Source organism: Plectropomus leopardus, chromosome 10 (assembly GCF_026936395.1).
Source record: "Plectropomus leopardus strain MGB_pleo_1.0 chromosome 10, ASM2693639v1, whole genome shotgun sequence".
Taxonomy (NCBI): domain Eukaryota; kingdom Metazoa; phylum Chordata; class Actinopteri; order Perciformes; family Serranidae; genus Plectropomus; species Plectropomus leopardus.
This window is the reverse complement of record NC_142185.1, coordinates 6,038,837-6,063,053: the sequence shown is the minus strand read 5'-3', so window position 1 is coordinate 6,063,053 and position 24,217 is coordinate 6,038,837. Positions and strand designations below refer to the sequence as shown.

At 38.8% G+C, this 24,217-nt stretch overlaps 1 protein-coding gene across 2 annotated transcripts; it reads left to right on the top strand.

The window, feature by feature from the left end:
- The first annotated feature begins 333 nt into the window (after positions 1-333).
- LOC121949043 (solute carrier family 35 member F5-like) lies at positions 334-23,964 on the top strand. Of its 2 annotated transcripts, none has more exons than XM_088082930.1 (16): positions 334-500; positions 1,485-1,598; positions 2,511-2,652; positions 4,998-5,147; positions 5,643-5,705; positions 7,009-7,090; positions 7,886-8,076; positions 10,171-10,252; positions 10,330-10,417; positions 13,083-13,147; positions 13,282-13,386; positions 14,367-14,526; positions 14,677-14,767; positions 15,082-15,236; positions 17,738-17,838; positions 20,978-23,964. In XM_088082930.1, exons 3-15 carry the CDS (start codon positions 2,518-2,520, stop codon positions 17,817-17,819), a joined length of 1,449 nt encoding a protein of 482 aa, XP_087939056.1. In that variant the 5' UTR covers positions 334-500; positions 1,485-1,598; positions 2,511-2,517; the 3' UTR covers positions 17,820-17,838; positions 20,978-23,964. The 2 variants fall into 2 exon arrangements, with proteins under 2 accessions (XP_087939056.1, XP_042350567.1); XM_042494633.2 differs by having other exon boundaries at positions 7,883-8,076.
- The last annotated feature ends 253 nt before the right edge of the window (positions 23,965-24,217 follow it).

Here is a 24,217-nt window from a genome sequence, read left to right as displayed (position 1 = left end):
AATTGTACAACACTGGTAAAATGTGATCCTATTAGCTCCTTTAACTTGTGCACTGTAAATTGGTCCCTTTTTTGTGCGTTCTGACATTGTAAACTGTTGCTTTATAATTGTCCATGTTTACAGATGGTTCTGGTAATCCATGGTTTATTTATTTTTTCAAGGAAAGTAATCAAATATAATAAGTTACATCGCTTTTAAGTACAAACAAATATTAAACTTAAATAGTGAAAAAGTAATATATATATATATATGAACGGACTAAATGAATGATCTGGCTTGAGCAAATATTCGCCACTTTAAGACTTCATATCCCAGAAGTCCGTGCAGCACATAAGTGATGTCACCTGATAATGAAGACGAGGGGAGGGTGTGCTAATGTTTACAACCGTTGGGCTGTCAATAATTTTATCGTAAAAACCGAAATTTTGTCGATATTTCGGCAGCATATGATAAGACAAGAATCCAGTGGCGCGAACTAAATGACCACTCCTGGCATTCGGGTAAAAATACTTATTTTATTAAGCATTTTGTCACTTAATCAAGCAAGCTTGTTAGCGCTTAGCTAAGCGTTAGTTTTCTGAAAACAAGTAAACGTAGCTAGCACAGCGAGGTTATTAGCTAACGGTAACCACACAAATTAGCTGCACCTGAACCAGCTCCTACTGTCAGAGTATTAGCGTCAACGTTGCATTAAAACACAGCCTATAGCATTACTTGTTGATCTCCAGTCTGTAACAGTTTAAAAGCTAATAAATCAGCTAGCTTGAGAGCTGTTTGGCTAGCTTCCAGGGGTTGAAGAAGCGACACATCTCACAGCTGTGATGGGTTTCACACATAGCTAAACTAGCGTTAGCCGTTTACAACTAGAAAATAGCTCGTTAACTAAGCTTACTCTCAAACTACAGCGTCCAGTGCAGCTGTTTTACAGTGTGTTGTTTACTATGCACCACCCAGCTGACTTTAAGCCGGCAGGACTTTGCTTATTTCTTTTGCACTCTTACTCAAAACAGGAAAATGGAGAATTGAGATGTTAATATTTGTCTTTATGAAATCTTTGAGTGCTGCTTAGTCACATTCTGTCACTTCACAGAGCAGTAATATTTCCAAGGTTGTTTGCTGTCACATTACCTACCTGTTGGTTTTCCAAAAATGTAAGGGACTGAGCTTTATGTATCAGAGAATGGGGTGGCAGGGATGTGACTTCTTTTTTCTCTTCTTTTCATATATATATATAAATACACACACACACACACACACACACACACACACACACATATATTTAAAATGTATTTATTTATTTTAATATCATGACCCTTTCTGGACCTACAAATATGTTTCCTTGAGTGACTGGGGTAAAATGACCCTCCCTCCTCAGTGCTTACATTTTTTTTGAAGAGCCTCCCCCATTTTGCACCACCTCAGTCCCTCTCGTAGATAACAAACAGTCCCTAAGATTACTGTATCTTGCTTTCTTTATGTGGCAGGTTTTTGATAACTGTGAGTCATCTGGTTGCTCCCGCCTCATTGTGTCACATCAGACACATCAGAGTTGGCATCTGGAGAGAACGTCTCAGTTTGTGCATTTGGCTGGTAATCAGGTGTGTATTGCAATGTTTTTTTGGGTTTTTTTTTAAAGCAAGTTGAAAGTTACTCTCAGCTCTGCCAAGATGTTACAGTCATAATTTGCCTTTGCTCATAATTTACAGTCTTATTTTCCTTCATGTGTGGCCTTGAGGATTTTCACCTAAAAATAATGTTGATTCTCGAACAACAGTCGGTCAGATTTGTGCTGGTTCACTGTCACCGTTTCAAGAGACCCTGCTGATGTTATTTCAAAAATGGCTGCATCTAATGATTATTGGTTTTATTGATTAATGTGTGGGTTATTTTTTAAATGAAAGGACTAATGGCTCCCTTTAATTTACAAAATGTAAAAAAAGAAAAATAGCCCATGACAATTTCTTAGAGCCCAAGATAGCACCTTGAGATGGTCCTTTCTGTCAGAATAAAGGTTTAAAACAAAAGATTTTCAAATTGGAAAGATATAAAACAAAGAAAAGCAGTAACTCTTAACATTAAAAATCAGAAAGAAAACTTCAAGGCACTTTCTTAAAATGTTAAAATGCTTTCATTTCTACTGCATGGTCATAATGAACCTTAAAAACACACCTACGCGTTTTGGCATACAGGCCTTTGTCAGGGAGTAAAAAAAAAGTAAATCTTTACACTTGAGAAGCTAGAGAGAAGCAAAAGTTTGTTAACTGTGCTCGATAAATGACTTGAAGGATTATCAAATAGAATTTCTGTAAGATTGCATATAACAAATTTTGCATTTTTGAATTACAAGACACAGAGCTTACTAATATTGTTGAGCTTTGTACAATTCTGTTGCCAGTGTGAGACTTTCATAGAAAACCCACTGATTAATGAATGACTGAAAATGAGGGAGCCAGTTTCAGAACATCCCATAATTTCAAAATCTTCTTGTTTGTCCCTGTGTCTCTTACCAGTGTCCTGATGGAGTGGGTGTTCATCATGAACCGGATGAGCTCTCAGGGTAGCTCTGCTGCCCAGCGGAGGCGGATGGCCCTTGGAGTAGTGATTCTCCTGCTGGTGGATGTCATCTGGGTAGCCTCCTCTGAGCTAACCTCAGTAAGGACTTTGTCACAGTCACTCAGTTTTCCACACATGCAGTATGAGATTATGTTTTTGTAATAAAATGAGAGAGGGGCGCAGACGCACTCATTGACACAGTGCATTGAGATGCTCTGGGATCAGCAGACAATAGTGTGAACTTGATATATTTATGTTTTATTGCGCTGTTCTCCAGTGTATGACATAACTCTGCCCTTCTGTTTCCCAACAGAGTGGTTAATAAATCCATAAATAGTAAAAATCAATACTACAACTCCACATATACAAATACAATATATCTTTTATCTCAAATAACAGCAATAAAGCACTAAGTAATTTTGTTAGCTAATCCTCTTTTAAAGTGTTACATGATTGGTGTGTTAACGTGTATTAAATATTGTAGGTCCACTCTTTACTCTCTATGTACTGTTCGATAATTAAGATTATAGACCATTACACATTGCTAAACATTAACATTTCAGGTTTAGGTTTGGACTGTATCAAGGTGTTATCGGGGTATTTACAATCCCGAGGGTATAAAAATACTAAAGATGCTCATCTTTTCATGAAACTGATGCGGAGCTGCTGTATTAAGGTGATGTATTGTAGTGCACAGCAGGTGCCACCAGAGATCAGTCTCTGCTGGTGGAACCATAGACTGTATATAAAGATGGACAACATGACAATTCCCCCAAAAGTGTACCTTTTCAATCTACATCGCCCCCTGGTGTCTGACTGCAGTATAGGTCATAAAGCCCACCCCTCCATGTTAGTGAATGGGATATAGGCCAAACTAAAAACTCAAAGTACACGCCAAATAAATTTTTCCCAAAGATGGTTTCTGTCACTGAAGGTAGTTCTCATCACCCTGATGTTTGTTCAAGTGTTTGTTTTTATGATAAGTTCGGGTTTAATGAGTAATTAATTCATACGAAAGGGGATTTTTTTCTGCCATGACTGACAGCTGGGATAGACAGTCCATGTGCTCACATTCACTGGAGCTGCTCGCAATTGGTCAGACGGGTGTTGTGGCGGGTACTCCCCTACTGTGGATATTGCCATCGTGCAGACTCTAGCACTGAATGACAACACCCTCGCAAAATGACACCCGTATTTTAACCTCACTTAAGCAGAGCCAGGTGGGGGCGTGTCGTCCACCTTTATATACAGTCTATGGGTGGATGTATTATAAGACCTGGATACAGCATTCGAGGCAGGACTCCTGTCATTCTTATGACAGTTGCTCTGTGGTGCATGAAGCCAAAAAATTTCTGTGGTAGGAAATTACCTGAGTGATCAGCGCTGCTTCCACATCATTGGGCCCAAAGAGCAAGCACACTGGAGACGTCTGCCAGCCAAGCCAGCTACTTCTGCTCTAGTGCTGCTAACTTAAATGGGAATTAAATAATTTAATGGCACAAGTCTTCTAGACTTTCCAAATGTTGGCGGACCAAATGGATTAAATCTTGATAGTGAGACGACAGGGGTTGTGAAAGTCAATAGAATTTATCCACTTATTTACAGACTTGCTGAGCTGCAAGACATGGCGATTGTGAGTGGTAGGGATAATGTTAGAAAGCTAGCAAAAAAGAAAAATGCCCTACGCCCATGTTTGGTAGTATTATGACTTCATCTTGAGATAACTTCTTCAAACTACAAAAGCAGTTTATAAGACACATGATTTTATTCCACACATCATTTCTGTTTAGCCCACAAGTGATCAAGTTCTCCCGCAAGAAGGGCACTTATCTCCTTATCTTGTCTATTCATTATTATGTCGACCGTAAGTATTTGAATCCAGCAATACTTGTCTAAGTCAGCTAACTGCATATTTGAAATACTAAATTGTAGGTTGGACAATGGCATACAAGCTACAAGACTCCTATCACCAGTAGCTCAGCTTTTACACTTTTGTTTGTTTTTCTTAGTCAAATACCGTCATATACAGTGTATCCCTGTAAAGTGCCTTTAAGGTGTAAGGTGAAAAAAAAAATAGATATCACTGAAGCCTAGCTGGGTTAGCAGAGCAGGTGGTTGAAGAAGGTGGAAATGGAAGACAAGAGGACACCAGCAAACATATCACCTTTCATAGCTTGATAACTTCGTCAGTTACATTTGCTGGGGTAAAAGGTACAATGATAGCTTCTTCAATGTAAAGTGGAGTCAAAGTATCAAGTGTCATATTGTACTAATTAAACATCATTTGTTACTCTCCTGCTTTGCCCTCTGGAAGAACTCTATTTAACTTGACAGACTTGAAATGCAAAAAAAAAAAAAAGTGAAAACTGTCCAGCTTGCAACACGTTATTTAACCACTGAAAGCTGTTACCTTAACAGCTTCCCTCTGTTGATTTTTCCTGCAGTACATTTTTAAGCGACAGGAGTACAACAAACCCTTCTTCAGCACGTTCACCAAGACTTCCATGTTTGTTCTCTACTTGCTGGGCTTCCTGCTGTGGCGGCCCTGGAGGCAGCAGTGCACTGGCACTCTGAAACGGCGCCACTCTGCGTTCGTAAGTAGTTAAAGCACACTCTCACCATATGGGGGTGGGGGAAGGTTTAAATGTTTCAAATGTTGTTGTTTTTTTCACGAAACATTTATGACTTTTGTGCATTTCACAACCTCAGTCATACAGACTGACATACCATGCCTTCTAAAAGGTTTATAGGCTTTATGTTTATGCAGCAGAAGCAGAAAGTTTTGGAGAACTTGGATAATTACCTTATTTTATTGTCAGCCCGTCTGTCCAGACTGAGCTCCCTTTTCCATTTCTCATGTTTTTTGTTGGCCTTAATGATCACCCCATTGCACTCCATCTGAGCTCAGGTAAAAGCGGCAGCAGTGTTGTCTGTTTGCAGATAGAACCATTTTTGTGTTTTGCATATTCACACATGATGGCAAGGAACATTTTATAAAAACGGTAAACCTTTCCTTTAAGACAAGTTGATGACTCAGAATTGTTGGTTTTGGTCTGTAAGCTGATGGTTTGCATGGCGTCTCTCTGCAGTTTGCCGATGCTGAGGCCTACTTTGCACCCTGCACCACTGACACCACCGTGAACAACTGTTTGGTATGTAGTTAAGGCACACAGAAAGTTATGATTAAACAGAAAACTAGATGAAGGAGCTACAACTGTAACTTATGTGCTCAGGCAGTATTTGAGGTTTGTACCATTTGTCAGTGGAGGGACCCACTCATGTCAACACTGACAAATCTTAGACAGTTTTAATACAAGATATAAATACAGAATTACACTTTGCAGTTGTATAAAGAGACAGTTCACCCCCAAAAGTCGAAAATACATATTCCTTCTCTTACCTGCAGTTCTATTTATCAGTCTAGATTGTTTTGGTGTGAGTTGCAAAGTGTTGGAGAGATCGGTCTTAGAGATGTCTGTTTTCTCTCCAGTATAAAGGAACTAGATGACACTTAGCTTGTGGTGCTCAAAACGCAAAAAAATATGTTTGAAAAGTTCAACTTTTTTTCAAAATACCTGTGAGTCCCTTTGTGTCATTTGAGTCCCCTCTCTAGATTTTGAGGTTTTTAGGGTAAATGTTGTGCAGGTGGAGCTCTCCATTACTTTATCTTTTTCCTCAACAGCAGTTTGTGACTCGTGGGGTGAATAATCAATCTGTCAATCAGTTTGGAGCTGATCAGATCAATGGATGAGAGGAGCAGCTGTCTGTGAATGAATGCAAACTTTGGACTCCAGCAAAATGAGCGATTAAGGTCTGTTGCTTCTTCTCTTCCCCGAGTGCGTGCTGCACTCCGACAGTGTAGTGCAATAAATAACTGAACAGTATATATATTTCATAGTGCTCCTAATGAATGAACGGTCCTGCTTCCAAAATATAAAATTTATTTGTGGCGGCAGATACGGGCCGCCACAAATACATGAATGTGAGGGAAACGCTGGTGTGCCACTACTCATGGACGAGAGGCTCGTGCTTATGACAGCGTGAGATGTAAACATTATGGCGTCCTCCTCAACTGAGCTGTAATTTTAGCTAGCTTGGTGCTTCTTGGTGAGCTAGCAGAAGCTGCATGTGTCCTTCTGCGTGGTGCTACAGTTGGTGGGTGTGGTTTGTTTGAAAGAAAATTGTTCCTACATTAAACTGCTCACAACATGGTTGGTGGAGTATCTTGAGTTTCAAATGTCGTCTTTTGTACTTGTGCTTTTGAGCGCCACAAGCTGAGTGCCATCTAGTTCCATTATATTTGAAAGAAGGCAGACATCTCTACAGCATATATCTCGGCAACTCAGGTCAAAACAACATAGACTGATACAGGTAAGAGGAAGAACTATGTATTTTGGGGTGAACTATCCTTTTAACGGCTGCAAATGATTGACTCTCTGTGTGGCTCTTGTACAGAGCGAACCACTGTATGTTCCAGTGAAGTTCCAGGATGTACCTGCTGAGCACTCAAACTGTTTAATCGGAGACTGTGAATCTTGTAAGTACAAAGTTTATGTTGTCTGTGTATAAAATAACATGAAGCATGTTTCTTATCTTTTTTCAACTTTTTATCTTCCTCTCCCTTTACTGAGACCACAGGAGGATGCTTTATTGCTCAAGTTTTGACTGATAACCTGATCAGTTGGGTCTCATTAGTGAAAAGCAACATTTCAACAACAGAGGGCAGCAGTGAGCCATAAAAGTAGATTAAATTATTTTCTTTTTAGAGCTAATATGAAAGAAATAAAGTATTTAAGTAGAGAAACCTCTGCCTGACCTTTTTAGGAGACCCTAGGACTGTTTTCTTTTCTTTTTCTATTCTTTCTTCTTTAACATGCCCTCATAAAAAGAACATAATTATGAACAAAATGATTTTGTTCTTTTCTTTCTTGGCTGTATTTGGCAGAGCAATTGAAACATCTGATAATCTTTTGGCTTATTCATAACTTCTTTTGATGTGTTCAGGCTAACTGTTACTGACCTCAATTTCTTTAGCTGACTGAAAGAGTCTAAAGCCACGAAATAAGGGCTCTGAGACAGTTTATGAGGGTGTCTATGTGTGTATTTGAAGTGTTCACATGTTTGGCACCTGTGTTAGAAAATGACATGACTTGTGTTTGGCCCAGTCATGCATCAGCACCTAATAATGGTGATATTTTATGAAAGGAAATAAAATGATGGTCTTGCTGCAGATACAAAGTCTTGTGTGTTTGGGACTTTAAATAAAACCAGTTTCTCCCTACCTCTCCCCGTTTCTCAGTTCACGCTTCTCTGTTTTTGCACCTCCCAGCAGCTTCCAAAAAGCAGCGGGTGCGTTTCAGCAACATCATGGAGGTGCGTCAGCTGCCCTCGACTCAAGCCCTGGACGCCAAACTGTCCCGCATGTCCTACCCAGCTGCAAAGGACCATGAGGCCATGTTGCGCACAGTGGGCAAGCTAACCATCACTGATGTGGCCAAAATCAGCTTCTTCTTCTGCTTTGTGGTGAGCAAAAGTCAGCTTTAGCTTTTACAATTTATTGACAGGATGCAATCGCGATGCATAGTATCAATGTATAATTGATAACACACACACTTGATCATCCTTTTGTGTTATTTGCCAGCAAGTTGGTGACAAATGTGTTTTGCTGATACTTTAAAAAAGAAGTGCTGTTGGCACATATGAATTATGTAAGTGAGCAGAAAGATGGTTTATGAGCGCCAAGCCTGCAAGTCATTAATCATGTAGCTTTTCAAGCGATGAACTGCTTTTAATTTGTGACTCATCCTCTCTGAGCACAATAAAGAACTTCTGGGAAATCTTAAAACAGTAAAGTATTTGACACAGGCCTTTATTTGATCACTTCAAGACTTTGAAAGCATTTGGGAGTAATGGCCAGTGTCCACATTATGTTCTTCTTTGGCAAAAAGTGTTGGCACGGCGTTGTGGAGCGCCTCACCCCCATGTTTCAAAAAAAAAAAAAAGCGCTACCAAGTGCTATTTAAAATCACAAGCTTTAGAGAGTTTTTGTGTCTATGATATTGTATGTTAGATACATACTTAATGTTAGAAACTCTCAGTGTTTGGCCAATCTGCTCGCACAAATGGGCTTTTCTGTCTTTATTTTGATAATTTCTGACAGATCATACAGCTCGGGATAGACAATATCTAAAGGAGCAACAGTGACAACACAAGTTCCTCTCTGGAAAGTTAAGAGATTTTCCGCCAAAAGTGCTCAGATCAGCTGCACACAGAGGTCAGAGTGCTCCGAAAGAAGACACTGGGTGCGGCACTTTTTTCTAAGCAGCTGCACACGCGCTCTCCTCTTTGGAAAAAAATCGAAAAAAAAAGATGCATTTGGAAATGCTATATGGACACAGGCTTTACAAACCAAAATTTAAAATGTCACAATATACATATGATTACATGTTATATTTAGCTTTTGTGCTGTTTTTTTAAATATATTTATTATTAACAGATTTCCAACTATGACAAACAACAATTCATCAATGATATTACATCAAAAGAGGAACATCTTATTGGGGCTGCAACAACGAATCGATAAAATCGATTATAATTGATTATTAAATGTGTTGGCAACGAATAAAATTATCAATTTGTTGTGTTGCGCAATTATTATGTCACTCGCTGTGTCGCGGGATTGTGTACTTCACATGCAGACGGGAGAAGCCAGTGTTTTGAAGAGACATGGCAGAGGCAGAGAGGACGTTTCATCTTTATGATTATAAAGTGTAACTGCAACCTGACTGGTTTGTGGAGGCATACAGCAGCAGGGTGGTAAATATATTTGAAAAAATACATTATAACTATTTTTAGCATTTTATGCCATTATTAAACAGTGCTGAAGGACAGATGAGAGGAAAAAAGCAAGAGAGAATGTAACAAAAGTCCCCGGCCTGATTTTAACCCTTTAGAATCCCGATCAACATTGTGCTGCGTTCAGACACTTTTCACAAGCATGGAAGGACACCTGTGATACCTGGGAAAATAGGTGTAATCTCTTTTGAAAAAAGGCAATGAGCAACTCAGCAAGATATGAAAATTACAACAAAGAAAAAAAGCAACAGGTGACAAAAAAGTGATCTGAAAATGAGCTACAGGAAGATTATTATATATTATTCAAAAAAAGGGAAAAAATGTCCAGATTTGTTTTTAGACATAGTTACTGTTTTTCTAATTATATATTTGGAATGATGTTACAGATTTTTAAACATAATTTAATAGATTTTTAATAGATTTTTAATGTAATTTTTCAAATTTTACTAATTTTCTAGTAAGTTTTTTTTTTTTTAAAACTAATTTCTTGCTAATATTTGGGGCCATTTCTTGTTAAACTGCTTGTTACGTTCTTCCCATGTTTCAGAAAGAAATCTAGCCAGTTTGCTAAGGTTTCGACGGGCTGCTTGCTTACATACACAACAAAAAGTCAGTCTTCTAAACTAGGTTTTATAAAGTGAGATTTACCACAAGGCTGTTGTTTTTTAACATGTATAACATAACTAACTACGTTTAAGAAAAATGACAATAAAGTTACCTTGTACCTTGTATATCGCATCACTGCTTCTGTTTGTGTTCCAGTGGTTCCTGGCTAACCTGTCCTATCAGGAGGCCCTGTCTGACACGCAGGTCGCCATCGTCAACATCCTGTCGTCCACCTCAGGTGAGTCTCACTCTGTGAAGTTGAGGCAGATTTGTGAGTTTGATGTTATATACTGACTTGACCTTCTCCCTCCTCAGGCCTGTTCACGCTCATCTTAGCAGCCATATTTCCCAGCAACAGCAGCGACCGTTTCACCTTGTCCAAACTGTTGGCTGTGGCTCTGAGGTAAGACCTCGATCAGTGTGTTGGCAGACAGTTTAGTAGAGAAGGGCATGTTGGGAGGTTTTAGTGCATGAGCAGATTTAATGTTTTATGTTTTGTGTCTGCCCTAATGTGTCTTCATGCTTTACATTTCTCTTTCTGTTTTCTTTAAATGTTCTTTTTTCCTTACCTCATTCATGGCAGCTAAGACCAGCATATAGCCATAATTACCTGCCAGACTTTAATAAAATCATTTGTGAATATTCATGGTCCCCCAAAGCATACCATCTGGGTTTTTAATTTTTTTTTATTGTGCTTGATCTTTCCTCTGAACTAAATCTAAACTTTACTTTGAACTCAATATATCTTATTTAATAACCCCCTACCTTTGCCTGTTGTGGCAGCCCTGATACATATTTAATATGTTTTGCCTTAGGCACTGATTTTAATTTTGTTTAAGTCTTTGTCTTGGAATTAATAAATGAAATGTTAGTTTTAGCCAAATTGATGCCCTTATCTTATTAGGGTCTTGTCTACATGTACTATACACAGGCAGTTGTAAAGACGTAGCTTTTTCTACGTTTTTTTTCTATGAGATTTTGTCTTTTATTCGCAAGCAAACTTATTAGGTCGCTGAAAACAGCAACTGAAACACTCCCTCCACGGAGAGGATTTAAAAAAACTCAATTTTTAGCGTTGGCATGTAGGCGGGAAAAACTGAGGAGCTTGGCTCGAGACTTAGATATTGCGCCATCATCTCCTGTTTGAGCAGTCACAAATGAGGTGACATTTTGTGTAACGGCAGATGTGGCCAAAATAGATAAATAGCTGCTCTATCCTGGTAACAGTTCTTTTCACATGTTTACACCATAGACTGTAGAAATGCTGGACGTAGCTGACATGATGTTAGCCACTGGTTTGTGGTTTGCCATTTTGAAGCCTGGACTTCGGCATTTTGACCGTCACCATTGTGTTTTTTTGAGCCAGAAGTGTATTATATATACACTATAATATATACACTACAATATTCTGAGAATCACTGCACTGAAACAGATAACTTAAAAGTGGAAAAGACCAAACCCACCAGACTCATTAACATGGAAAAATATAATTTAATAAGTAAAGTTTATGGAAAAAGTTACTCCCAAAATAAGGAAAATGGAAAATGTGTTTGAGAAAAGGCGCATTTTGAAAGATGAGGAAGGGTATCTACACCATTTGTATAATGTATAAAAACGTGTACAGTATTCGGGATACTGTACACATTTTTCTATTCTTTTTTCTTTCATTCAATTTCTTTACTTATTTATTTGTTTATTTGGTCGATACTTTGGCTACTTATGTCTTTAAATGTATATTTTGTTTGGGAAATATATTTGTCGTATATTGCAAAATGAAAAGCTGTATGAAATGATATGCCAAAAAAGTATATTAAAAAAAAAAAGATTGGATCTGTAGCGACGCCTCGTAGACAGCCTGTCACTTGAGCAGCCCTGAATCTTGTGTAACTTTGGGCCTTAATAAAATGTACATGGGTGAGGTATAAAAAAATTCAACCCCGCATACAGTTGTCATGAATGTTGAAATTAGCTATAGAAACCAACACTGTTTTTTTTTTGTTATTTTATTGGACCAGGTTGTGAACATGCAGAAAGAACATGTCTTTCTACTGTAAAGATGGACATTTCAACATGAGGGTCTATGAGGACCGATCTATTCTGCAGCCAGCCTACTGGCCATTAGAGGAACTGCAGTTTTTGGCACCTCTGCGTTGGCTTAATTTCTTGTCCTCTCAAATTCCCACTGAGATTATTCATAAATGTACAATGTACTCCTTCACTATACTGAGGAACAGAAGCATCAGTATGCAGCACTGACGTTACTCCTTCAGGTAGTACGCCAGTAGTAACTTATTTTCAGCTCTCTGACTGGCCATTATGTTATGGTTATATCGCTACCTGGTTTGTTTGGTTTGGATGAGATTTACAAGAGTGTGTGTGGACTAGAACTTATTTTATTTATTATTTATTTTATTTTATTTTATTTATTTTATTTTTTGGTAGAACTTAGGAACAATACTTTTCAATAATACTTGTGTCCATGTTTACCAGGCCTTAGTTTAAATCAAAATGAACTGAAAGAATTACATGTTGGTCACAAGTCGAGACATTCCTTCTGCCTAATTCTGTTATAATTGCAGAATTGTCACAATGATGTTAATTTCATCTAACCCTATCTTATTGCTGAGACTGTATTGCCAGACAAGTATATTGATATCGAGCAATTCAGCAAAACCCCAGATTATGTTAAAAGACAAACTTTTTTTTTTTTTTTTTTCGTCCCACTCACACATTATTTTAAGTTCTTGCTTTGGAACATATACTGTATGTGACATTCATGGTATGGCGAAGGTTAGGGAAAGATTGTAGTTACAGTTAATAAACCACCGTTAATTGCAGGTCTGTGATGCGACACAAACTCTGGTCTCCTAAATCAAATTCAGATGTCTCCCACGCCCATCCACCAGCCTGATCTCCCCACCCTTATATTTCCACTTAAAGGACACTCTACCTGCTGCATTGGCACTTTATGCTGAATAATATTCAGTGCTGGAATATAAGAACATTGTAGGGGTCTTAAGAAATGTAAATGTGACTCAGTCAGTTCATGCTGTATCTCTCTTGTGTAGCATGGGAGGTGTTACCCTGGTGAGTTTCTCCAGCATGGACAACCCTGATGACAAAGGAGTCATAGGTAACAATGGAGACAGACTCTTTCTCATCACTGTTGTGTAGTGAAGTTGTACATGACTCTTCTGTCTAAAAGTGTTAAAAAAATATGGTTTGAAACCTTCCTTTTTTCAAAATATGATTGAATTTTACATGTAGGTTCCCTGTGGTCACTGGCGGGGGCGGCACTGTATGCTGTCTACATTGTCATGATCAAAAGACGAGTGGATCGGGAGGATAAGCTTGACATCCCCATGTTCTTTGGTAAGCAGATGCTCAGTTTATTTGTTTTTAAGGACTAAGCCAGAATTTCAGTCATTAAAAATATTCTGAGCACCGTCTGCACCCTATTTTTGAATTGAAAGGCAAAAGAGACCCCTCACAGTATTATCATGTTTTGTCTCCACTTCAGCCCTAGCCTTGGCTGGCGGCATTATGTTTCTATCAAGCTGTCCGTATGTTATATGTACTTCCATCCGCCCTATACTTATGAACCCTATATATCATAAACGCCCTGAGGGAACTGCTTTAAATTTGGCACAAATGTCCACGTGGACTTAAGGATAAACTGATCAGAATTTGGTGGTCAGAGGTCAAGGTCAGTTTGATCTCGCAGTCACATTCTTGTGAACATGGTATCTCAAAACCAACTTGAGGGAATTTCTTTAAATTTGGCACAAACGTCACATTTGAGTCAAGGATGAACTAATTAGAATTTGGTGGTCAATGTTGCTGTGACCTTGTGTCTGTCTAATTCTCATGAACACAATCTCTCAATTTGGCACAAATGTTGACACTCAATAATGAAGTGACACAAAACACAGCTCATGAATTCATACACTTATCATGACAAAATTTTGCACAAATGTCCAATAGGATACATTTTTATCCAAAAGATCAAAGGTCAACTTCACTGTCACATCATAATGTTCTGTAAAAACACTTTTCTGGCCATTAGTCAACATCATATCTCAGGAACAGAAGGGGAGACTGATACTGAATCAATGACACTAATCTTTGGTGTCCACCTGGAAACTGTGCTGATTGTAGAGAACTTCTGTGCTGCTGGGGGAAGGTGTGTGTGCAGCATCCATGTTTTCACAGACGTGGATGTAAACTCTTAACTGCAACGTGAGGGGTTAGATGAAGCAGTAATTGTAGTTATTCTATGCATTCGTCTCCACTGTGGCTGACACAAGGTGCCTTTTGAGCTGGCTAAGCTGAAGCTGCTGTGTGTCTCTCAGGGTTTGTGGGTCTGTTCAACCTGCTGCTGCTGTGGCCGGGCTTCCTCCTGCTCCACTACACGGGCTTCGAGGCCTTCGAGCTTCCCAGCCAGCTGGTGTGGACGTACATCCTCATTAACGGCCTCATTGGAACCGTTCTCTCAGAGTTCCTCTGGCTCTGGTGAGCACCTTACACATTATTTATTTAGGTCATAATTCATGCAAAAAAACCATCACATTTCCATTTTGTAGAAGGATTTTTTTCAGGGAAGTTAGTTTGAAGAATTAATAGTATTAATGCTGAACAAGTGATGCTGCTTTGTCTCCATAGGGGTTGCTTCCTCACATCATCTCTAATCGGGACTCTGGCACTGAGCCTCACCATCCCGCTCTCTATAATGGCAGATATCTGCATGCAGAAGGTACGTTTCCCACCGCAGGGATTTAACAATCGGAGTGAGAGTTTGAAAAAAAAAAATCAAAATAATGTTTGTTTGGCATCAGCAGGACTCCAGTTTGAGGAGTGTGGGTTGGTGCAGATTGCAAAAAGAAAAGTCTGTTTGATTCTTATTGTTTACTGTGTTCAGGGTTTCCCACATTTTCCCACACATTCACGTAGTATTTGTGGCATTGCCCAGGACTGATTAAAACATCTATTGCCACAAGTAGATTTTCTTTTTTGGAGCTGGTAATAATGGTAGCTGTAATATTCCCTCTCCTCTGTGTGTGTGGATAGGTGCGTTTCTCGTGGCTGTTTTTCGTCGGGGCAGTCCCCGTCTTCCTCTCTTTCTTCATCGCCACACTCCTATGCCACTACAACAACTGGGACCCTGTCCTGGTGGGGCTGAGGAGAGTATACGTCTTCATCTGCAGGAAGCATCGCATTCAGAGGTACAGAGTGACTGTAGGTGACACAACACCCTGTGACAGCCATATTAGTGCTCGTCAGCTCAGAAACTGGCTAAGCAGCTGATTGCATTACCCATGTTACATTTGTGCCTGAGCTAACATGAATACAACCTGTAGTGACAAGCCACATCACATACCTTACACGCAGTTTCTTTTGTTCCTTTTTAGTTTGATGTCTTGCCTTTTAAGCAGTCAATGGCTTCAGTCTCTCTAAAAAAAAAAAGTAAAATAAAAAAAAACTTTTAGAGACTTAACCCTTGCATGGGAGAACACTGCAACAACACTTGGCAGGGTTACACAGGCAGGGGCTGCTTTGAAAACATTGTTTTTTGGTCGACTGAAGGACACGGGATTTTAGATTGTGTTGCCAAAAAAGCATTGCATTTATGAGCTAATTTGTCAGGATATCAAAGTAAGAAGATGAGGAGTGAGAAAAACAACTCCTTTGAAAAGGTAATGCAGCGCAGTTCAGTCGCTGGCAGCAGTGTTTGGCGCTCAGCTGGATGCTCCATTGATCAACACTGGCAACAAAGCTGCTGTTTGGTTTTGATATTGATATGGAAAAAGTTTTGAAATTCAATGTCATTTGGTTGTGTGCTCTTTTTCTCTCTCTCTTTTCTCTCTCTCTGTGTTATTTAGACACACACTCACACACAGGGCCCTGTGCTTGTGAGGACCCTCATTGACATAATTAAAAACAAAACAAAAAAAAATCGTTAATGTCATAAAAAAGGTCAAACAGTAGTCAAAGCACTACATCTTAACCATGGCTTCAGCTGTCTAACATTTACTGCAACTGCAACCACAGTTCCTGCCTCTGGTAGCTACAGGTGGGGCTGTACATGTATGATATGAGCATACATATATATATGTGTGTGTGTGTGTGTGTGTGTGTGTGTGTGTGTGTATTAAATATATATGTATATATATACTGTGTGTGTGTGTGTGTGTATATATATATATATATATATATGCATGTATGTAACTATTTCTATGAGGCTTTTAATGAAACAGAATTATCATCTATTTCTTATATGTACACAGTAAATGTGTGTTTCTGTTAAGTGGTCTATTAAGATATTTTTGTTGGCTTTTGCCTTTATTAGAGATAGGACAGCTCAAGTGTGAAAGGAGGAGAGAGGGTGGAAGACATGCAGCAAAGAGCTGTAGTTTGGAGTTGAACCCACGGCTGCTGCGGCAAGGACACTCAGCCTGTACATGGGGCAGCCGCTCTACCAGTCGAACTACTGGGCACCCTTTTGGTTACTTGATTATGATGATTGCAATATTACTCCCAATATTTACTCCCAACATCAACAGAAAGCAGCTGCTTTGCGTCTGCCAAGCATATTAACACTGTCTCACTCGCACCTGAGCACAGGAATTGGTCATTTCACTCAATTGCATATTGAGAAAGCATTTTAAAAAACGAGTTGAACATGCATCATTAAAAAGTTGCATTTAACATGTTTTAACATAACAACAACACATCAACAAGAGGTGTATTTGGTTACTGCTCGCAAACTCATTACAAGGAGATAACTGTAACTTTTTCAAAGTATAAAGGTGATGAAGTGCTCTCTCTAGACCATCATCTATCACAAGTTTTAAATCTCTGCAGATTTGTTTTCATAAAATACCTGAATAATAATAGCCTAGTTTAATATTATGCTGTAAAAATAGCAAATGGCAAATAAAAAATATAAAAACTTGTGAAAGGCATGCACAAGCACTGGCACTTATCTTATCGGACTCATCACATCACTAAATGCTCACCATAACACTCATGTTGAGGTGTCCCTCTTTCCTCAGACAGGTTATTAGTCAAACGGAGCCATTAGTGTACAGTCATTTTCCAGTGGAATGCTTTAGTAATGTCTTGTGGTTAGTAAATATAGTTAGTGGTTAGTGCGTCCTTTGTGACGCAACCGCAGAAAGAGTGTAATCCAACAGACGTGCTTAATGGGAGGAAATTTCAAGAGCTACTCCTGTGCATGCACGCACGCAGGCACACACACACACACACACACACACACACACACACACACACACACACACACACACACACACACACACACACTCTGGTCTGTGCATAAATTGAGTTTTTGACAAAAAGTAAAAATTCTGTGAAACGATTTTCAGTCCAGTCTTTTTAAAAAGTTCAAGCTTTAAAGTTTGAAACAGAAAGTGAGTTGTTGTAATCTTGTGTGTGACCTATTAAAGATGAATTGACCTTCACTCCGACACGCACTTAGAGCCTTTTCTCCTCTGACATTCTCACAAGGACAATACGCTCCATTTGTAGCTGGCAGCCTCGCTAAGTTAAGTCTGTAATCAGATGTACATGCTCGACTGACTCTCCTCTCTGCGGCAGTTATGCTCTCCATTCTTCTGTGAATGCTGTGCAGGGATGATTATAATAATGATGGTTGTCAGGATGATGACTGTGATGATGATTGACACTCTGCTGCCTCCACCCACAGACTGCCAGAGGACAGCGAGCAGTGTGAAAGCCTTATCCCTCTGCACACCGTCTCCCCCAGCGAAGGAAGCTTCTCCTCATGATCTAGCAGTCACACACAAAGTAAGTCACTCAGCCACTGCTTTGACCTGTGTGCTGGTGACTGGTGTGCGTGTTGTGTGCAGGTGTGTGTGTGTGTGTGTGTGTGTGTGTGTGTGTGTGTGTGTGATATTTATAAAAAAGCTCAGTTTGATTATTACCCTTGAGAAACTCAAAAAAGAAGAATTTAAAATTAATTTCTATTTGCTGTACTTCCAATTGGAATTGCTGGAATTGGCGTGACAGTGCTGCCAGGATTTCATGAACAAACAGCCAATTTCTCTTTTGATCGAAAGCAACTTTTATGCCTCTGCGCCGCCAATAATCATGGCTGCTCATTAACGAAACGTGAATAAATCTTTGAGCGGATTTGCACATAAAACACTTTGGTACTTAAAACCTATACCAGATTCATGAACGCCGCGGAAAACTTTAATTTGATCACAGGCACATGTGTATGTTTATGAATGCCAATTCATTTTAAATTGATAGCATGCTCCTGCTTGTCAGTAACATACATCCCCGCCCATGAATATAAGCCATATAAGGAGGTGGAAATGACTATGGATGGGGGCTCCAGTTCTGTATTTTAAGTAATGTGATGGTGCCACTAATCACTATACATACTGACAGCCATCACTTTTTTTTTCACTGAATCACTGAAAATGTATCTAAATGTGTTATACTTCTACTCTTTTTTTCATGTAAAACTTATGTGTTTCAAAGGCATCTGCATATTGTGAACATAACAGAGTGCAATGCAAATTCAAATTGCAGTTTGAAATAATGACAAGCAATAATTATGTGCATTCTTTATTTCCATAAGCACTATGAGTGGTCAGAGGTAGGTGTAGATTTTGTTCGTACCTATGAAAAGATCTGCGCTACTAACATATTGACGAATGCCAGAATATAAACGTAAATTCCAAGGCAATGTAGGTGTGTTATGGAGCGATAATGGAAAGGCAAGCCCCTTATACTGGGGAGCAGCCACATGTAAGGGATTATTGGGAGGCAATAGTTCACGATTTCACAGAGGAATTGTGGATCCAAAACTTCCGCTCAACTTTTGAAGAGCTATATGATACAGTAACAGCTCTTGTAGCTCCTGCTGCATCATGGAGGAGCCAGTTCCTACTGACAAGCACATAGCCATAGCATCATGTGACATTTAAAAGCAAAAAAGGGTTTCCATTTTTTGTTTTTGAATCAGCTGAAATACCACCTCATACGAGCGTAACATTTTTTGAGATAAAGGGGATTTTTTTTAATTGATGTGTTTCCATTAGGTGTATTTTATATTTGCAGTTTCAGTTTACGTAATATAAGGGTTAATGTTAACCTTCCTTGTGTGTTTTAGCTGTTATTTTGTCCAGCAACTCTGCTCAGTCTTTTTCCCAGCAGCAGGCAGCTGTTTTCTGCACAGCAGCTCCAAAATCCCACTGTACACTACCTGCCCAGCAATAAATGCCAGAGCAAGGTGTCAAAGGAGAGTCAATATTTGGACGTCAAATTATCAGGTGGCAAGACAGATTACGCCACCTTAGTGCTAATTATGCTACATCAAATATCAATATTTTGTCAATAATGCGGCTTTAATAATAATTTTTAGGTTTGCAACCCAACAGTTGGTAAAGCTGCTTTCACTCAGTTGTTTCTCTTTAAACATCTGTCAAGTATTTGTCTGACGCCCTCAGTGTTTGGACATGGTGGTGAGTAAGAGGGACAGAAGACAAGCAGGACAGGAAGATCGTGACGTAAATATTTTAGACCAGAGATTGACCACCCACTTCACAAAGTCTGCATGTCAGTGAAGTCCCCCATCTGTCGGCTGCTCATTGCTTTAGTCAAGCTTTCTCAGCTTCCTCCCAAACCCGCACAGTAATTTGCCAGCAGGGCAGAGAGAGATTTTAAACTCAGCATGTGGTATCTAATAAGGCGTTAGTGGGGAATGAAAACAGTGCAATTTAGGACAGACTTAAGCCTGTCTGCTGGGTATGTGGTGTCTAATGGAGGAGCGAGAGTAGAGGCAAGTGTATGCGTGTGCACGTCTGTGTGTCTGTTTGCAAAGAAATAAGCCTGCAACTGATGATTATTTCATTATTGATTAACCTTTTGAGCACTATTTTCAGTTAAACGATTAAGTGTTTGTTAAGAAAATACTAAAAACACACATCACAAGCTAATAACCAAAAGATATCCAACTTATAATGATATAAAAAGAGAAAAGCAGCAAACCCTCATAGTTGAGAAGCAGAAACTGGCAGATGTTTGGCATTTTTTCTCGATAAACGATTGAAATGATGAATGAACAGGGCCATTCACGAGGCAAGGATAGAAGAAATACTAAGGTCTTGAGTCACCAAGAGGATAGTGATAATTATTTTAATAATTGGATTTTATGCTAATTAAAATGCAAATACTCAAGTAGAGTGTCAGTACCTCAAAATTGTGACACAGTACCGCACTTGGATAAATGTACTTTGTTTACACTCCATCACTGGATGCTGCTTATCCATAAGTCAGAGCCTGCATGTTTCAGTGTTGTGGCTGTTCAGAGGACTGTTTACTGTTTTGTCATAGAGCTGATAGGATTCCTTCCAGTAACTGAAATCAATCAAGTAATCACTATCATGTTCACTTTTTGATGGTCATTTTCCGATAATGTCTAAGTTTCTAATATCTATAGCTCTCCTCAGGGCAAAAGTTTTCTAATATAAGCCAGGAGTGAGAAAGAGAGGAACCGTGGGGTAGCAGCTTGCTTGTAAAATAATAATAATAATAGAATTCTGTTTATATAGCACCATTGATGCATGGAATGCAGCTCAAAGTGCAGGAGCAACTTATAGGCGCAACTTCGGGCTCACAACAAATCAGTCAAATTAAATATCCAATTCTAGTTTAACCTCTGGCTCATTTTTTTTATTTCCTATTTTTGATCTTAGCTTACAAGTATGGAAAACAAATCTTTTTTGTTGTTTTTGTTTCCTATTCATAAATGAATAATGAAATAAATTGTTTTTTTATTTTTCAGTTATGGATTTCAAATTGAATATCAAAAGAACAAAGGATACCTGGATTCATATTGTGTACCTATACATGTCTGTACATATTTCTGTTCCTTTGACATGTTTTTGTTTGTTTTTTAAATTTATCTCTCAAGGTGGTGAATAAGGATCCAGATAAGCTGACAATCTGGAAGCTTTCAGAGACATTGAACTACCCCAGTGCCTCCTATTAAATCTATTTATTTTCTACAGTGTTGAGATGACACATCCATTTCTACAGGCTCACTTTTATTTTCACATTCCAGTCATCACAGACTGACATTCTGTTTTTACTTTTTGTTGTTCGTGTTTTCTGTGTAAAAAAGAAAAACCGTAAGGTTCTCAAGGTGCTGGACATTATCAGTGATTACTATAGTGTCGTGACCAAATGAAGCGGTACATGTTGAACTTGATCATAACACTAACAGAGGCAGAGTACCTGTGCGTTTTCTTTAAAAGTCTAAATTTAATCGATTCCCGAAATATTTTTCAGGACTAAAATAGTTCTGAACATCATGCTCGTCTCTACAGCTTTTAAAGCCTTTCTGTTTGTTTTTAAGTTTGTGTGTAAAGCAAATGATAATCTGTCAGACGTATGTGAAAAGTTTGTTTTTGATTTGGTTGCCTTTCACAGAGAAAGCCTGTTTTTCCATAAATCTGCCATGTGACACACTTCAAATGAGTCAACCAATATGACTGCATTGTTTTCAGGATGTGTAAGGTGGTAGAAGTGATGAGTACATGTTCCCCGGCCTCTACAGCTTTGGCAATGAAAGAACCATTCAGAGTGATCTCTGAATGCATTGTGAGATGTTTTCCACTTTCTTTAGACCGCCAGGTGATACTAACTCTGTCCTGATAGTATTCAATATTTAAAGGGGCAGTTCATCCAAAAACCAAAAACACAGTTTTTCACTTACCTGTAGTGTTATTTATTAGTCTAGATAGTTTTGGTGTGAGCTGCCGAGTGTTGGCGATATCAGCCGTAGAGATATCTGCCTTCCCTCCAATATAAGATTACTAGATAGCACTCAGCTTGTGGTGCTCAAAGCACCAATTTTGTATTTATTTTTGATAATTCAACAGCAAAGTCTCTTTCGAGAAAACATGACCTGATAATGTAAGATAATCTACGGTCCTTGTTGGTTTAATGTAGGAACTATTTTCTTTCTGCTGAACTTCACCTTCCAACCGTATCACCACGCAGAAAAAAGTGTGCAGCTACTGTTAGCTAACCTAGCACCACTGAGCTAGCTAACGTTACAGCTCAGCTGAGGAGGACGCCATTAATGTTTACATCTCAAGCTTGCAACTTTCGTTCATGAGTAGATGCACACCTCCTTCTGTGCGATGATATAGTTGGCAGGTGAAGTTCAGCAAAGAGAAAATATTTCCTACATGAAACTGCTCATAACAATCATTATGGATTATCTTGAGTGACTGGGTCAAGATTTCTGGAAAGAGACATTGCTGAGCAGTTTCATGTAGGGACTATATTCTTTCCACTGAACTACACATGGCAACTGTATCACTTTGCAGAAGGAAGCGTGCATCTACCTTTGAATGATAGGCTTGTGCTCATGACAGTACAGGATGTAAGCATTAATTGTGTCCTCCTCAGCTGAGCCGTAATGTTAGCTAGCTCAGTGGTGCAAGGTGAGCTGGAAGTAGATGCATGCTTCCTTCTTCACATTAATTCGGTTAGTGGTGTAATTCAATAGAAAGAAAATATTTCCTAACGCTTTGAGCACCATAAGCTGAATGCCATCTAGTCGCATTATATGGTAGAGAAGGCAGACATCTCTACAGCTGATATCTCCAACACTTGGCTACTCACACCAAAACAAAATAGACTGATAAAAAGCACGACAGGTAAGTGGAAAAATATATGTTTTCCATTTTGGTGTGATCTGTCCCTTTAATATATATCACAAAAAAAATACGCCCTTTTTACTTTAACTCTTAATTTTCTTCAGTCAGGGCAACCTCTGTAAGTCGGGAGTAAAATTGTAATGCACTACAGCTGAGGAAGAAAGCATCCTGTCCTTCAGCAGCAATTTTGTCTCCCTCTGTACCTCTGACAGTGCTGGATCATGAAGACAAACTGTGATAGATACATAATCTTTGTGTTTGAATATGAACTCATGTTAAGCCTGCTATAAGCTACAGAAAGCCTCGCTGCAATAACGGTCATCTGCTCGTACTGTATGAGCAGTTTCCTTTTCCAAATGGATGTAAATACTGTACACAGTGAAGCATTAACAGAGTATTGATGTTTTGTTTGTGAAGTTCAGATGACCACTACAGATTCCCGTCTGAGACTGTGTATCATTTTATGTTTTATCTATCATTACTGCCAGAGGAAGAGTTTGCATTACTGCCAAATTCTCTTTTATTTGCAACTGAGATTATATCGCTGTTGTATATGATCCTATATGATTTATTTACTGTGTGATTTCATGTAATGAGACAAGAGCATTTCCTTTCAGCAGCCTCTGTGTCTGTCATGTAATCCAGGATTTAAACACTACAGTTGAAGGAGAAATGTCATTGTTATTCCGCATCCTGTTTAATGTCAGCTGTGTGTACATCTTTATGGAGTGTTTATTGCACTCAGCATTGACTTGACGTATGAAGTGGAGGAAGTAATATCCGGCCTGTGAGGGTAAATTAACGGGTTGAGCACTTTAAGTGACAGATATTAACTCGTCTCATTCATGTCCATTGTTGCACTTGCTGTGTTTTTGCCAATCAGTCCCTCCTGCCACAGGTGCATCCATGACAACTTTTTTTTTTTTTTAAGATGATTAGTTTCCTGTGCTGTCTGCTTAGTTTTCAAAAGAAAATTGTTGTTTTTTCATCTTTTATCAATGGTGCTTGTGAAATCATGGATATGATTTTTTTTCTTTCTCAGGTTCTTCGTCTTGTTTTTCATATCAGAGAAGTTTCTTTGTCTTTTAAGTGTCATTATTGAAAATGTTATAATGTCTAAAAGGCTCTCAAAGTAACGTCCCTTTTATCAACCTCAGCTCTTGAATTATCCTTTTATTTTGCAAATCTGTTTTCATACTTACACTGCACTATTAAAACATATCTTTTTAAATCTCTGTGTGAAATGGCATCTTTCCACAGGATCACATTTCTTTTGAAGAGACATTGTAAATGATGGTAAGATGTGTCGGAGCAGTAGCCTTTCTTCTTTGATTTGCCTGTATTTGTGTTCGTATCCTGACCATTTAGTTATGAACAAGTACTGTAGATAGATAGGTTATTATGTGTGGTTCAGATGATTTAAAGTTGGGTTGTATGGGGTACAATCCGTTGTCAGTATATTACATATTGTAATATAGTAAGTT